The sequence below is a fragment of the Micromys minutus genome, assembly GCF_963924665.1.
Source record: "Micromys minutus genome assembly, chromosome: 6".
Lineage (NCBI taxonomy): Eukaryota > Metazoa > Chordata > Mammalia > Rodentia > Muridae > Micromys > Micromys minutus.
This window is the reverse complement of record NC_137975.1, coordinates 25,165,207-25,178,162: the sequence shown is the minus strand read 5'-3', so window position 1 is coordinate 25,178,162 and position 12,956 is coordinate 25,165,207. Positions and strand designations below refer to the sequence as shown.

Genomic DNA, 12,956 nt, shown 5'->3' with positions numbered 1-12,956 from the left:
GGCTAATGCAGCCGGCCATCTCCAGCTGCCCGGTCGGTGACTACCTGGAGCTTTGGGTGAGGGTGATGCCCCGCCCCAATGACGCAAAGGGCGGAGCCTCACAGGCCCCACCCCAGATCCTTGCTCGGGGGCATCCTAGTGCTGGTTGACCAGTTTCCCATTGGAGCCCACAGCTCTTTACCAGCTCTTTCCGGGTAGTCTAGGGTAAGGGTTGGGGCTAAGGCGGAGAGAGCTTGTCTTTGTCCCAACCTCATCCTTGAATGTGGAGATCGGATGCTCTTATAGTGTGGGCATTGCCTTGCCAAAGCTCTGGACTCTGGAGGGAAGGTTGGGCTGCATGTGGGCAGATAGTTGTACAGGTGCCTGGAGTCCAGTGCTTTGTTGAGCAAAGAGGCGATCAAAAGTACAACCTAGGGACCTAAGCGCATGTAGAGTGACACAGATCCTAGGGGAGGGGATAAGTCCCTGGCAGACTCACAGTGAGGAGAAGACACAGAAAAGAGGCCTTTGGGAAGCCCCTCCCTTAGCTATATGTTCCTCTGGTCACTTCCAGGGCAAGACCGGTTGGTTAGCTGCCAGCCCTCTAGCACAGAGAAACCTGGACTTGCCTCTGGGACTTCATTTCTCACCACCTCACACTGCCCCACTTGAAAAATGCCTACAAAATGGATGTGTTTCTGTGTCCCCAAGTTGTCCCGATTTATTCAGGAACCTTTCCACCAGGAGGCCTTTTTGGTTCTTGCTGCTCAACACCCAAGTCTTCTGGTACAGTTTCTTTCTATGCTGGTCCCCCTCTTACTGGGGCCGCTAGCACCACGTGGCTACTCAGCCCTTGAAATGTGGCCAGTGTGACATTTCGTGTAACTTTAATCTTAACAATCGGACAAACAACCCTGTGCCACTGCACTGGACATTGCAGCAGATGATAGGGGAGGGACCACCTACTTGAGGTCATGAAGTCCCAGGATGCCAGACCTGGGGAGGACATTGCCTCCAGCTCTTTCTTTTGCAATAGGCAAAGCAAACCTTGCAGCACAAGGGAACATAATTGGTGGGAGTCCGAGCCCGTCTCCTCCTCAGCTCTGTGCCAGCAGCCTACAAGCAGCTGTCTCTATACAAATATCACCCCAGAGAGGACCTGGGTCTTTAACCTTAGGAGACTGAAATCAGGGGCTTGGTTGGGACACTCGGTACTTTTTTTTTTTTTTTTTTTTTTGGTCCAAAGAGGGATAAGAACCCACACATAGATCACATAGATTCTGCTTTCTCACCCCCCTAAGCTATACACGCTTCATGGGCAGTCTGAGGGAGGAGTGGGAAAAGAACCCTCCGCCTAAGCTCCACCAGCTCATTGTGAGTGGTGCCATCCCTGGGCTGGTGGTCCTGGCTTCCATGAGAAAGCAGGCTGAACAAGCCTGTGGAACTTAGCCCGTGCGTGCACCTGACCCCAAGCAAGGTGTCCGGAGCTCAGTCCCTGTGCCAGCACTGCTCATATGGGATTGAGGTGAGACTCCCCCTCCCCAGGAGCTGAGTCATCTGGGCTGGGTTCTAGGACAGCTTTTCCCCTCGCTTGATTGTTCATTGAGTTATCTTGGGCAAATTGGCCTTTCTATCTCTATGTGTTTTTCACCTGTGAGGTAGGAGTGTTGGATGTCTGACATTCCATGTTCTTGCGTGGTGACGACTTAGATTGCCTCTGTAAATGGTCATAAGGGACAGGGACATATGGAGTATGCAGAGTTTGCTAACCAAAGTTTTCCAGGGATTTGTATATTGGGTTGCTCAGCCTGGAGCCTGGGGACCGAAGCAACTTGGTCAGGAAAGGGTCTGTTTGACTTACCCTTCCACATCACAGTTCATCATTCAAGGAAGTCAAGACAGGAACTCAACAATCAAGACAGGAACCTGGGGCTGGAGGGATGGCTCAGAGGCTAAGAACATTGACTGTTCTTCCAGAGGTCCTGAGTTCAATTCCCAGCAACCACATGGTGGCTCATAACCATCTGTAATGGGATCTGATGCCCTCTTCCGGTGTGTCTGAAGACAGCTACAATGTACTTGTATATAATAAATAAATAAACCTTAAAAAAAACCATTTGTGTATGTGTGGAGTGGAAGGGTTCTATTTTGTCACATTCTCCCTCTAATCCATCTCTCTGTCTCTGTCTTTCTCTTTCTCTATATGTCTCTCTGTGTTTTTCTGTGTCTCTCTGCCTCTCTCTCTGTGTGTGTATGTGTAGGTCAAAGGACAACTTCAGTCATCATTCCTAATGTATCAAACTCCAGGGACCTGCTGTCTCTACATGTCTCTACCACCCGCCTGCCAGGATTAAAACACCTGCCACCACGCTGCCTTTTTTTTTTTTTTTTTTTTTTTTTTTTTTTTTTTGGTAAATGTGGGTTCTGGGGCTCAAACGCAGGTCCTCACACTTGAAAAGTAAGCACTTTACTAACAAAGCTACATCTCCGGCCTCATCTCTCTTAGTCTTCTTCTCCATATCTGACCATGCAGCTCTCTCTCCTTCTCCAAACTCAGAAGAACTCATCCAAAACAGGCTGTCAACCAGAAGTCTTTATTCTGTTTCTCCTCAAAGCAGGGAAGGGTGAATGCAGGTGCAGGGGCAGTCACCGATCGGGGGCTCCTTGTCCAGTGTCCCTTTGTTGAGGGCAAAGCCAGAAAAAATGGCCCCCAGGAGTGCCAGCTTTGGCTTGGCCTAAAACTAGGGTCACTGGGCAGCAGAGGGCCTTAGCGGGCCAAGGCAAACCCAATGCGATTGTTATGCCGATCGAACTCTGTATAGAACTTGCGGATGAAGGTGGCACCCAGGACCCAGACAGGCCCAGTGGGTGGTGGGATGTCCAGGCCTTGGAGAGCCAGTGTGCACAGGTCATCATTCCTGTAGGGATACTGGCAAGAAGCAGGGGGCTTGCTCTATTGCCTGCCACACCACCCCTTCCCACCACCAGAGGGGGGCACCTATATTCAGTGCGTGCCCCCTCTCCTACATTCTCCTACCCTAAACCCCAGTCTTCTTGGGGCAGGCAGGCAAGCAATGTAGTATGTATCAGGCAAGTGATGTGTCTACCCCTTGCTTACAGGCTTACTTAGCTCCTCTAAGCCAGGGAGCATGTAAAGGGCAAAGGGCTAGAAAGAGGGCCACTCAGAAATGGAAAGAGGGAGAGGGTTATCGCTGAGTCACATCATAGCTCCGTAATGGAATCTACCAGGGCGTCTTTAAGACTCCGATCCCCGGGTGCTCGTTGCAGAAATTCTGATCTGTTAGGCGAGGCATGTGTCCTGGGTATTACTAAAAATTCTCCAGATGACATGAGCCGCATTCATCAGCCACGAGTCTTCTAGGAGATCTGTACATTACACCTTGTTCCCCTTCAGTGGCCCTGCTCCTTCTCACAGACTCACCTGCAGCACGTAGTCCACACTGCTGAGCGTGTAGGCCCTGCCTCCCAGGTAGAAGGAGATGTCAGGGAGAGCGGGCACCTGGCTACAGTTCACAACATACTGGGGGAGTAAAGAGAGCTGTTGTCAGTGTCTAGCCGGAGATCCCTGTGCCAGAGAGTCTTGGGCACAGTCCTTGGTCACCTTCTATGGAGACATGTCATATATTCAGGGAGTGGCAGAGGTGAAGAGGAGAAAGTTTTGTTTCGGACCCAGTGCAGGTCTGTGCCACCCTCACCACTACCACCACCACCACTACCACCACCACCACTACCCAGCTCTCTTACATCATTTTCTCTCTTTTCCTTGGCTCCAAGGGCTTGCATGATCAACTTCAGGGAGTTCGTAGGGCCCGAGATATAGGATGTACCAGTGTCCACCACCACCATACAGCCCTCTTCACACAGCAAGGTGGAAGACCCCACAGAGAGCCTGCAGAGGCTTCAGTTAGACAGGTAGGCAGACAGACAAGGCAGGTAGGTAGAAGCTGCCAGACACACAGACATACACACACACACTCAGACACACACAAATACACAGACACATACAGACACACACACACACACAGACACATAGTCACACACAGACACACACACAGACACACACACACACAGAGACACACACAGAGACAGACAGACACACACAGAGACACTCACACACAGAGACACACATAGTCACACAGACACACACAGATACACACACAGACACACACACAGACACAGACACACAGTCACACAGTCACACACAGACACACAGACACACACATAGACACACACACACACAGACACACACACAGACACACACACAGAGAGAGACAGACAGACACACACAGAGACACTCACACACAGAGACACACATAGTCACACAGACACACACAGATACACACACACAGACACACAAACAGACACAGACACACAGTCACACACAGACACACAGACACACACATAGACACACACACACATAGACACACACACAGACACACAGTCACACACAGACACACATATAGACACACAGACAGACACACAGACATATACAGACACACACAGACACAGACAAACACACACACACACACACACACACACACACACACACACACACACTGCCCCCCCCCATGATGTTCCCAGTTTAGGGTAGTGATAGGCGGCCATACAAGTGGTCTGCCAGTGAACCTGAAGGACAGCTGAGACACTAAGGAAAGGTACTGTCTGTTCCTTGCCATCAACATGGTAACCTCCAGACTCTGTTTCTGTTCCCCCGAGTCTCCTCCCTGCCACCCTCAAATCCTCATGTCCCTATCCTGGACAGAGCAAGCAGAGAGCAGATGGTGGCTGTGCCTTAAGGACTGCTCCCCTCATCCCATCCCCATCCCGCCCCTGACCGGTCACACAATGACATCAGTTTGGATGGTGGGGACGGTTACGATGGCTGACCCCTTCATGGTGATCTGCCAGGATCCAGTCTTGCTGATGCTCACATAGTGAAAATTGCCTTCGTAATGCTGTGGGTCGCTGCCGCCCAGCACCACTTCGCCCCCCAGCAGGTGGGACTCCCTAAGGGAAAGATGAGCAGAGCTTAGAGACACAGCAGGGACTGGGGCTGAGGGAAAGTTGAGTCTGGTGCAGGGTAGGGCAGAGGGCTTTGGGGCAGATGAGAGGTTTAGTGGAACGGCTGTAAGCTGTCATCAGGAGACACACAGACCCTATTGCTTCTCCCAAAGCTGGCCCCTTCCTAAATGTAACAGAAGTATTTCTAGGCTTGTCTGCCTGCCCCCAGAAAACCGTCTAGTTCAAGCACACAGGACAGATGCAAGCACGTGGAAAATCACTTTCTCGGGTGTGTGTGGCAGACTCTAGGAAGAAGAAGACATTGAGTGGAGTTGGGTCCAATGAGTGGAGTGAGTGAGGGTGGTGGGGGTGATTCTGGGGAAAGGGTCTGGGAAGTATTGAAGTTTGGGGGCAACATGGGGCTCCTTTCTCCTTAAGATTTCTGCTGAGGCAAAGAGGGACACAGAGGGGAGACCTTCTTCGTAGGCAAGATTCAGCAACCCTGTCACTAAAAGGTAGAGGTTAATTTTTACCCTCCAGGCAACTGAGTCACCAAATGGTGAGACCTTGGTGGACACCCGATGGCTGGAGCCAGGCTCTCGTTCCCAGCCAAAGCTGACTGTTCTCCCTTTCCTCTGAGGTATGTGATGCTACCTCAGCCCAGGCCTGCTTTCGACTGGCTTTTAAGACACTCATGTGTATATGAAGGAGTTTCTTAGAATTCACAACACGCACACGTGTATGTGCACATGTGTGTAGGGTACGTAGGTTGTACATGTTCTGTGTAAGAGCCCAAGGGAAGGGAAGAGGGCCCCGTGCTGGATCCTCATCCCTTCCGTGCTCCTGAACCCTGTGCATGTGCTCTCCACATCTATTCCACGGCTATTCCACGCACAGCATCCTCCAAGTATTCTCTAGCGTTTAGAATTCTCTAGCGTTTAGAACACCCTCCTCCCTTTCCCCGTTTCTCTCTGGATCCCATCCCACACCCTGCCCCACATCTTCTTCCCGGTTGAATTTTTTTTTTAGAGCAGCCCACATTTTGGGGACAAACTCCCCTTTCTGACATCTACTTCCACTCTTAGCCACTTTGTTTTTCTGGTCTCTTTGAAACACAGTCCCAACAGCACTGGCTTGCAGTCATTTGCTTGATGCCTCTCTTTGTGCAGAAGTCGCCGGAGTCATGATCCAGGGGTTCCTGCTTCCTCTGAGATTGTTCTAGTCTACTCCTCCCTTCTCTCACCACCCCTGGTCTCTATTCTTACCCATGATGATTTTCCCTCCAGCTCAGACCGTCTCTCTAAACCTAGCCACCGGCAGCAGATCCCAGCCCCGCTGGGGCACTGACTGCGGCTTCTCCAAGGCTGAACTACCCAGAATCCTGGCCTATGTTGAAAACCATCTGCAGCTTCAGAATGGCATGCATTGTGCTGTGTTTCTCGTCTCCCCTGCTGGGCAGTAAGCTCAGTGATGGAGGGCAGGGACTGTCTAGTTGACTATGCACCCCTGGAGCCTAGCACAGCCCGTGGTAACAGAGCACAGAGCGGATCAATGAGAGAACAGATAAACAAAGGCGCCAACAAAGGCATGAAGCTGGCGGTGTCTGTGTGGCCAGTCCCCGAGGACCGAATGTTTGACTTCCACTCATTTTAATTGGCTAGTGTGGTTCCAGATATGGATTGAGGACCACCTAATCAGAAGCATGTAAATCCTGGACTGGATTTTTGCCATTCTCCCAGCTCTCTGTCCCTCCCTGCCCTTGGCCTTGGAGTCAAAGGCCCACCTGCTGTAGTAGACAGAAAACACTTCCTCCTTCAGCACCCTCTGGGAGAGAATGTGGTCAAAGACAGGGGTGACCCCATCCACAGCCTGAGCAGGAAAGCCCATGCCCAGAACCCCATCAAACTTGGCCAGCATGAAGGGTATCAAAGGCAGCTCGGTGACCTCTCCAAAGGTCTGTGTCACAATGATTCCACCCACCTGTGAGAGAAGAAACACAAGGGACAGAGGTTACTACCCAACCTTGGCTGGGATCTGTTCTGGCTTTCACACCAGGGGCCCCAGGGATACACGGGTTTTATACAGCAGTTAAGGTAAGACTCTCTTGCCAAATGTGCACAACCTGTCTCAACACCAATGCTTGGGGGCCAGAAAGATGGGGGTGACTAGAGCCATAAAGACTGAGAAAGTGGTCCTGCCAGACGGGTGATCTGCATCTTCCCAGAGTTGCTTTTATGTTGGCCCTAGGATTTCCTCATCATAACCAGGGCTTTCTTTTCTGCCCCTCCCCCAGCTTCCATGGGTATGGTGAGAGGGAAAGGCTCGCACTGATTTCCTCTGGACCTCTCTATCTTTCCCTCATCGCTGGCATAGCAGGTCTGAGAGAGCCCAGGAAAGGCTTAGACACTGACTGAAAGAAAGCAAAACTGTCCTGACAAACCCTGATCCCTAATCTCAGTACTCTGAGCACCGGCTCAACTAGCAAAGTCTGGCAGGTTACTAAGAAGGAAGCTGGGGCTTAGGCACACCCACATGCAAGTTAGATGCAAAGCCTTGTCCATCAGTGTCAGCGGTTTGCTCTACTGCAACGCTGGCTTCCCGAGCTTCAGCTAAAGAATGACAAGGAAGTTGCTCTTCAACTCCCCAGGGGAAACTAGAGGATCCCTGTCCCCCACCACATGGGCCCCATGGGTGTAAATAGGGGTGATCCTACTTACAGTTACCACATCCTGGCTAAGGAAACCTTTGACCTTCCCTGATCCATAGTGGATGGTGAATTCGGTCCCATTCTCCATGTAGCTGGAGGATTCTGAGGAGTCATAGAGGCTGTGAATCCCTAACAGAGGGACACAGGTTCCAATCAGCACATGAGTTTTTCATCTACATAGAAGGCTTGGAGCCAGAACAGGTGATGAACATGGTATGGCTGAAGGTGTGTGTGTGTGTGTGTGTGTGTGTGTGTGTGTGTGTATAATTTCTTGAGTCTCCAGCTTGGGGAAAAATGTATATCAGTCAAGGATGGTTCTTCTTGGTTTTGTCTTATGTGCTTATGCTTCTGAGACATTTGTTTCAGAGAATTCTAAAGTCATTGATAACACTGATATGGTGCCAAAGAGGATTCTGGACAGAGTTAAGTACTTAGCAAGAGGGCATTGACTATGGCTGTCTTTGGAAAAGCCTCAAGACTTGGAATGGGTGTACAGCTTTGTTCCCGTCTGAATTCTTGGGACACTGACAAATAGCCTTCCAGGAGCCCGGGCACTTCCCAAAGCTCGCTTATTCACCTTGGTTGCCAATTCAGAAAGATGAGGGACACTTCCCTCCCTTCCTTGGGTCAGTGGCGTGGAGCTGAGGGAAAGCAGTTCATAGGTGCAGCAGGCAGAGCTGGGGGAGAGGCATGAGGCTTGACTTACCACAAGCAGTGTAGAGGGGGCCGCACTTGGTGGAGGGCACCCAGAGATTGGCTGAGCCCGTGTCAAAGATGACTTTGAAGATCTGGGGTGGGGTGCCAATGCCGATCTCACCATAGTATTGGGTCTGTGAGGGATAGAAGGAAAGTGGGGACCCAAGGCTCGCAGGAGGGGCTCGGGTTTGGGAGCCTTGCCTGGTCCCCTTCTTGACTCTTAGCTTTCTTTTTGCCAAGATGTAAGAACTCTGCATTGTCCTCAACTGTCCTGAGATACAGGAGACTCACTGGGGACACGAAAGCCTAATAAAAGCAGTTAAAATAGTTGGGCATGATATCACATGCCTTTAATCCCAGCACCTGGGAGGCGGAGGTCAGTAGAACTCTCTGAGTTTGAGGTCAGTCTGGTCTGCATAGTGAGTTCCAGGACAGACAGGGCTACACGGTGAGACCCTGTCTCAAAAACAAACAAACAACAAAACAATCACAAAGTCCCTCCCCACCAGACTCCTCGGCTGGACATAGGAGTTCTAGAGAGTGCTCAGGTGTTCTTTGGCTCTCAGTCAGACATGGTATGGAAGGAGTGGGGCCTGCTAGTCCCAGAGAGGAAAGGAAATAGCAGATGATCCAGGACTCACATCTAAGTAGTTGGTGAGGACCACAGGGGAGGTGACATTGCTAAAAGAAGACCTCTCGGTGAATGCGCTCCATTCAGCACTGAGCCTGGTCATGTCCACCCCTCGCTCCTCCAGGATTTCCCGGACAGAGGGCATTTTCTTGAGCAAGATTCTGCTCCAGGGTAGAGGAAGAAAAACACGAGAGTCATGTAGTACTCCAACATCGGCAGAGCCCAGGTGTTGCCTTGCTTTTTGGTACGTCTATCACTAACCTTCTCCCCTGCAATTATGAATCACTTCTTATGCCCTGGGGCTTCTGCAGAAGAATGTACAAGCCTCTTGGAGTCACTTATTCTGGCACTAAATAATTCCCTATCTTATTTTAGTTAGATAAGGCAGTTTGTCCGTCTGTCCGTCCGTCCTTCCATCCATCCATCCATCCATCCTCACCACCACCACCACCATCAGCATGATCATCATGTGTTGAACACCTACTCTGTGCCTCACTGTTTTGGATAGAAACATAGCGGTCTATACTGCTTCTTGCCATCTCCTGATTGACAGGGAAGGCAGTACCATGGGTGGCCTGTAGGTGGTAGCAAATGCCCACAGCAGGCTGTAAGGACCTGGTGGTGGGGCATCACAGAGCCGGGTGGTACGTACCCACTGAATCCAGCCTCGCTCAGATAGACCAGTGTCTATAGATTGCCCATGTGCCTTACCTGGGGATTGATACGTCTTGGGCCTGAATCCCGGGCCCCTTACCTCACCTCAGTTGTCCTCCAATCATCATTGACTGGGGACATTCAAGAGACTTAATTTTGAACAGCAGCCTCCTGAGCTGCTCCTGCCTTCAGACCAGCTGCCTGGCATGGGTCCTCATACAAACCACTCACGGCGAGCTCCCTGTTTTCCAGCTGAGACACTGGAGGTTCATCAGAATGAAGATGACTCAGAAAGACCAAACTGAGACAATCTGTCTGTCTGTCTGTCTGTCTTTTCTACCCAGGGCTGCCAGGGCCAGACAGGCGTGAAGACTGTTTTGCCAGCCCTGGGCCAGGGCTTTCCCAGACATCCAGAGAGCCTTCTGTCTTCTCCAGCAGGAGCCCTAACCTTCCTCCGGGCACTCCATGCCCTCCCCTTCCCGCTTTACCCATATTTCACACCTATCTGTGTAATCTCCGGCAGGAACAGCTTACTCCTATCACGGCTTACAAGTATTTTCACTCTTATTTTACCTGACCCCAGCGTCCCACCAGATGGGTGTTTTTTAATTTTCCCATTCTACGAAGGAGGAGAAGGGAATATAGACCCAAAAAGGTCTATTCTCCACCATTTCCTGAAAAGGCCAGTGCTTTTCTGTACTTTACAGGCCCTTTCTCTTTTAGAAAACCCCTCTGTGGTGTGGTGGTACACGCCTTCAATCTCAGCACACAGGAGGCAGAGGAGGCAGAGGAAGACTGATCTCTGTGAGTCTGAGGCCAGCCTGGTCTGCATAGTGAGTTCCATCCTCCATAATGAGGCTCAATCCCAAAAGAAAATAAACATAAAATCCCCTTCTATTCCTCTCCTGGATCTTTAGTCCTTCGAGGCACAACCAGAGCCCATATCGAGATGCTCTCACCAAGGATGTCAGCCCATGGGTCTGTTTCTCCTGAGCGATCTCCACAAGCCTAGCTTACGGGGAATAGAGCTGCTGGGTGCTGAGGGCGTGCTGCGTGATTCTGAGTATTCTCTAGCCTCTCTACCCTCTGGCGTCTTGATGACTGTCTTGCCTAAACACAGCTCAGGCTAAGCAGGCTGCCGTCAGCTTGGAGGCTAGACTTTGTGTGTGTGCAGTGACCTTGAGAAGAAAGCCCATTGCTCAGCCTCTCAAGGTGACCTGCAAAACACTTTACACGGAGCAGGTAGCACAGAGCCCCACTGCCCTCTGGCTGCTGGCACTCTCCCCCTGCATGCATTTACTTCCTTTATCCTGGGGTAGGGTGCTAGGAAGTCCTCTTAGCACACTCTAAAAGCAGCAGTCTCTCTGCAAACCTGAGAGCAAGGGGCGGGACTTTGGAAACAAAGACCAGGGAGGCCCTAAGACCTTTCTTGAGGACATCTCTAGTATCCTCACCTGCTAAATGGGTACTAAAGTCTGAAGACTCAATTTAGGAAGAAAACAACCCACCAATTCCTAAACACCAAGCAGATTCACAGCTCTTACTGCCACGGATCTTTCAGGCCTTCCTCATCTCCGTCACCAGATTGTTTTGGGGTGAGCCTTCTCCTAGTCTTGCTTCTTTCCTGCTCCTGTCTCAAAAAACCTTGTTCCCACAGCCCCAGAACTCCCTGCATGGGGCTGCCAGGAGCCTTCCCTTGATTACACTCTGATAATCCAGGCTGGGACCATGGCTTCTTACACCATTCCCAGCACAGCATCCATGAATCTCCATGTATCATCTCATTACATCTTCAAAGCAGCCCGAGAAGCAGGCGCCGTTATCATCCTGTTTTAAAATGGCGCACGGAGGATTGGCAAGCTTAGCTTGCTGCTTAGCTTCATCTGTTGCTAGTGAAGTAGAATTTAACCCTTGAAAACTCTAGAGGAGCCTCAACTAACTTGCCCAGGAGTGTTAGCATGCACAAGTCCTCCCCCCCACCCCACCCCCAGTCATCACAGCATGAGCTTAAGGACCAGAGATGTTCTAACCTCTGAGTTCTCCATCTTCTGGATGGGACTCTAAAGAGAACCCTTCCAGACCTAATTAATTATGACTGTATATCTTTGGGTTCGTCACTCAGATCATCAGAATGAGACCGTACTGTCGTGATTGACAGGCCATACTGATTAGATGACGCCACATATTGAAAGCTGAGAGCATTAGGAAGATACCAGTTCCCGCACCCTGCCACCCCTTCTCTGTCCAAGTTACCGTCCAAAGGTAGCTGTGTCTGTCTGGAGACTGAAGCTACAAGAGCCCCACAGCAACAAGAGTGCCCAGAGAGGCATCTTTCTCCTGCCCATCCGGTTCAGCCAAAGCTTTCTAAGAGCTGTGTAGCCCCTGAGCTGCCTTTTATATGCACCCGCAGGCTCTGCTCTGATTTATTACCCTAGAGCCCATGGCAGGGCAGTCCTCATAAATCCTATCCCATGAGACCAAGCTAGGTGGGTGGGGGGATAAGCAGGACCCAGATGTAGAACAGAGTGGCTGGGGTGGAGTGTGGGAAACATGGCTAAGCCCAATGACACTGGAGTCCCTGTTTGGCCTGACCCTGCAACCTCCAGCTTAGACAGAGCCTGATGAGAAACCGTGCTGTTCAAGCATGAGGTCAGGGTACAAACAGCATAGACCCTGGCTTTGAACCTCCAGCTCAGGCCCCACCACCTATATGTGCCCTTGAGCCTGCATCTTCTATATCAACCTTCCCATTACCCCTGGCTGGTTCCTCCTAGGCTCCCCCAGTCTTTCATCTTGATCATGGGTGATTCATTTTGGCTGATGTCTAGTGGGAAAAGTAACATGCCATCTAACCTCTGGCATCAGGGAGTGGGGTGGGGTGTCCCTTCCTGGGGTTAGTGATGGTGGACAGAGGATAGCTCTCAAAGAACCCGGGTCTCAAGGGCTACTGGTTTCCAGTTCACCCCCTTCCACTGGTCCTTCACTCCCTTAGACCTTCCTTTTTGTCACCTTCCTTCCTCTCTGTACCCCCTCAGAAGCCTGGCAGGGCTATCTGAGTACCCCTGACCCTAGGTCTCAGGCTGGCTCTTCTTATTCTCCATAAAGTGCCCATTCTGCCCTTCTTCCTGCTTATTTCCCAGGAACCACTCAAATGGGTCACCAGTTCCACAAGGTAGACTTTGACTACCATGGATGGTCTTCTGTTGTGGCCTCTCACCCTTTGAGAGGTGTGACCACCAGGGTGTCACCTCCATCTCTTTACAACTA

The 12,956-nt window shown here is 51.0% G+C and overlaps 1 protein-coding gene across 1 annotated transcript; it reads right to left on the bottom strand.

The window, feature by feature from the left end:
- Positions 1–2,746: 2,746 nt before the first annotated feature.
- Positions 2,747–12,034, bottom strand: REN (renin; the record flags this gene model as incomplete). Its single annotated transcript, XM_080918328.1, has 9 exons — positions 2,747–2,908; positions 3,422–3,520; positions 3,745–3,889; positions 4,888–5,007; positions 6,785–6,981; positions 7,719–7,837; positions 8,415–8,538; positions 9,046–9,196; positions 11,943–12,034. 9 exons carry the CDS (start codon positions 12,032–12,034, stop codon positions 2,747–2,749), a joined length of 1,209 nt encoding a protein of 402 aa, XP_080774454.1.
- Positions 12,035–12,956: the final 922 nt, after the last annotated feature.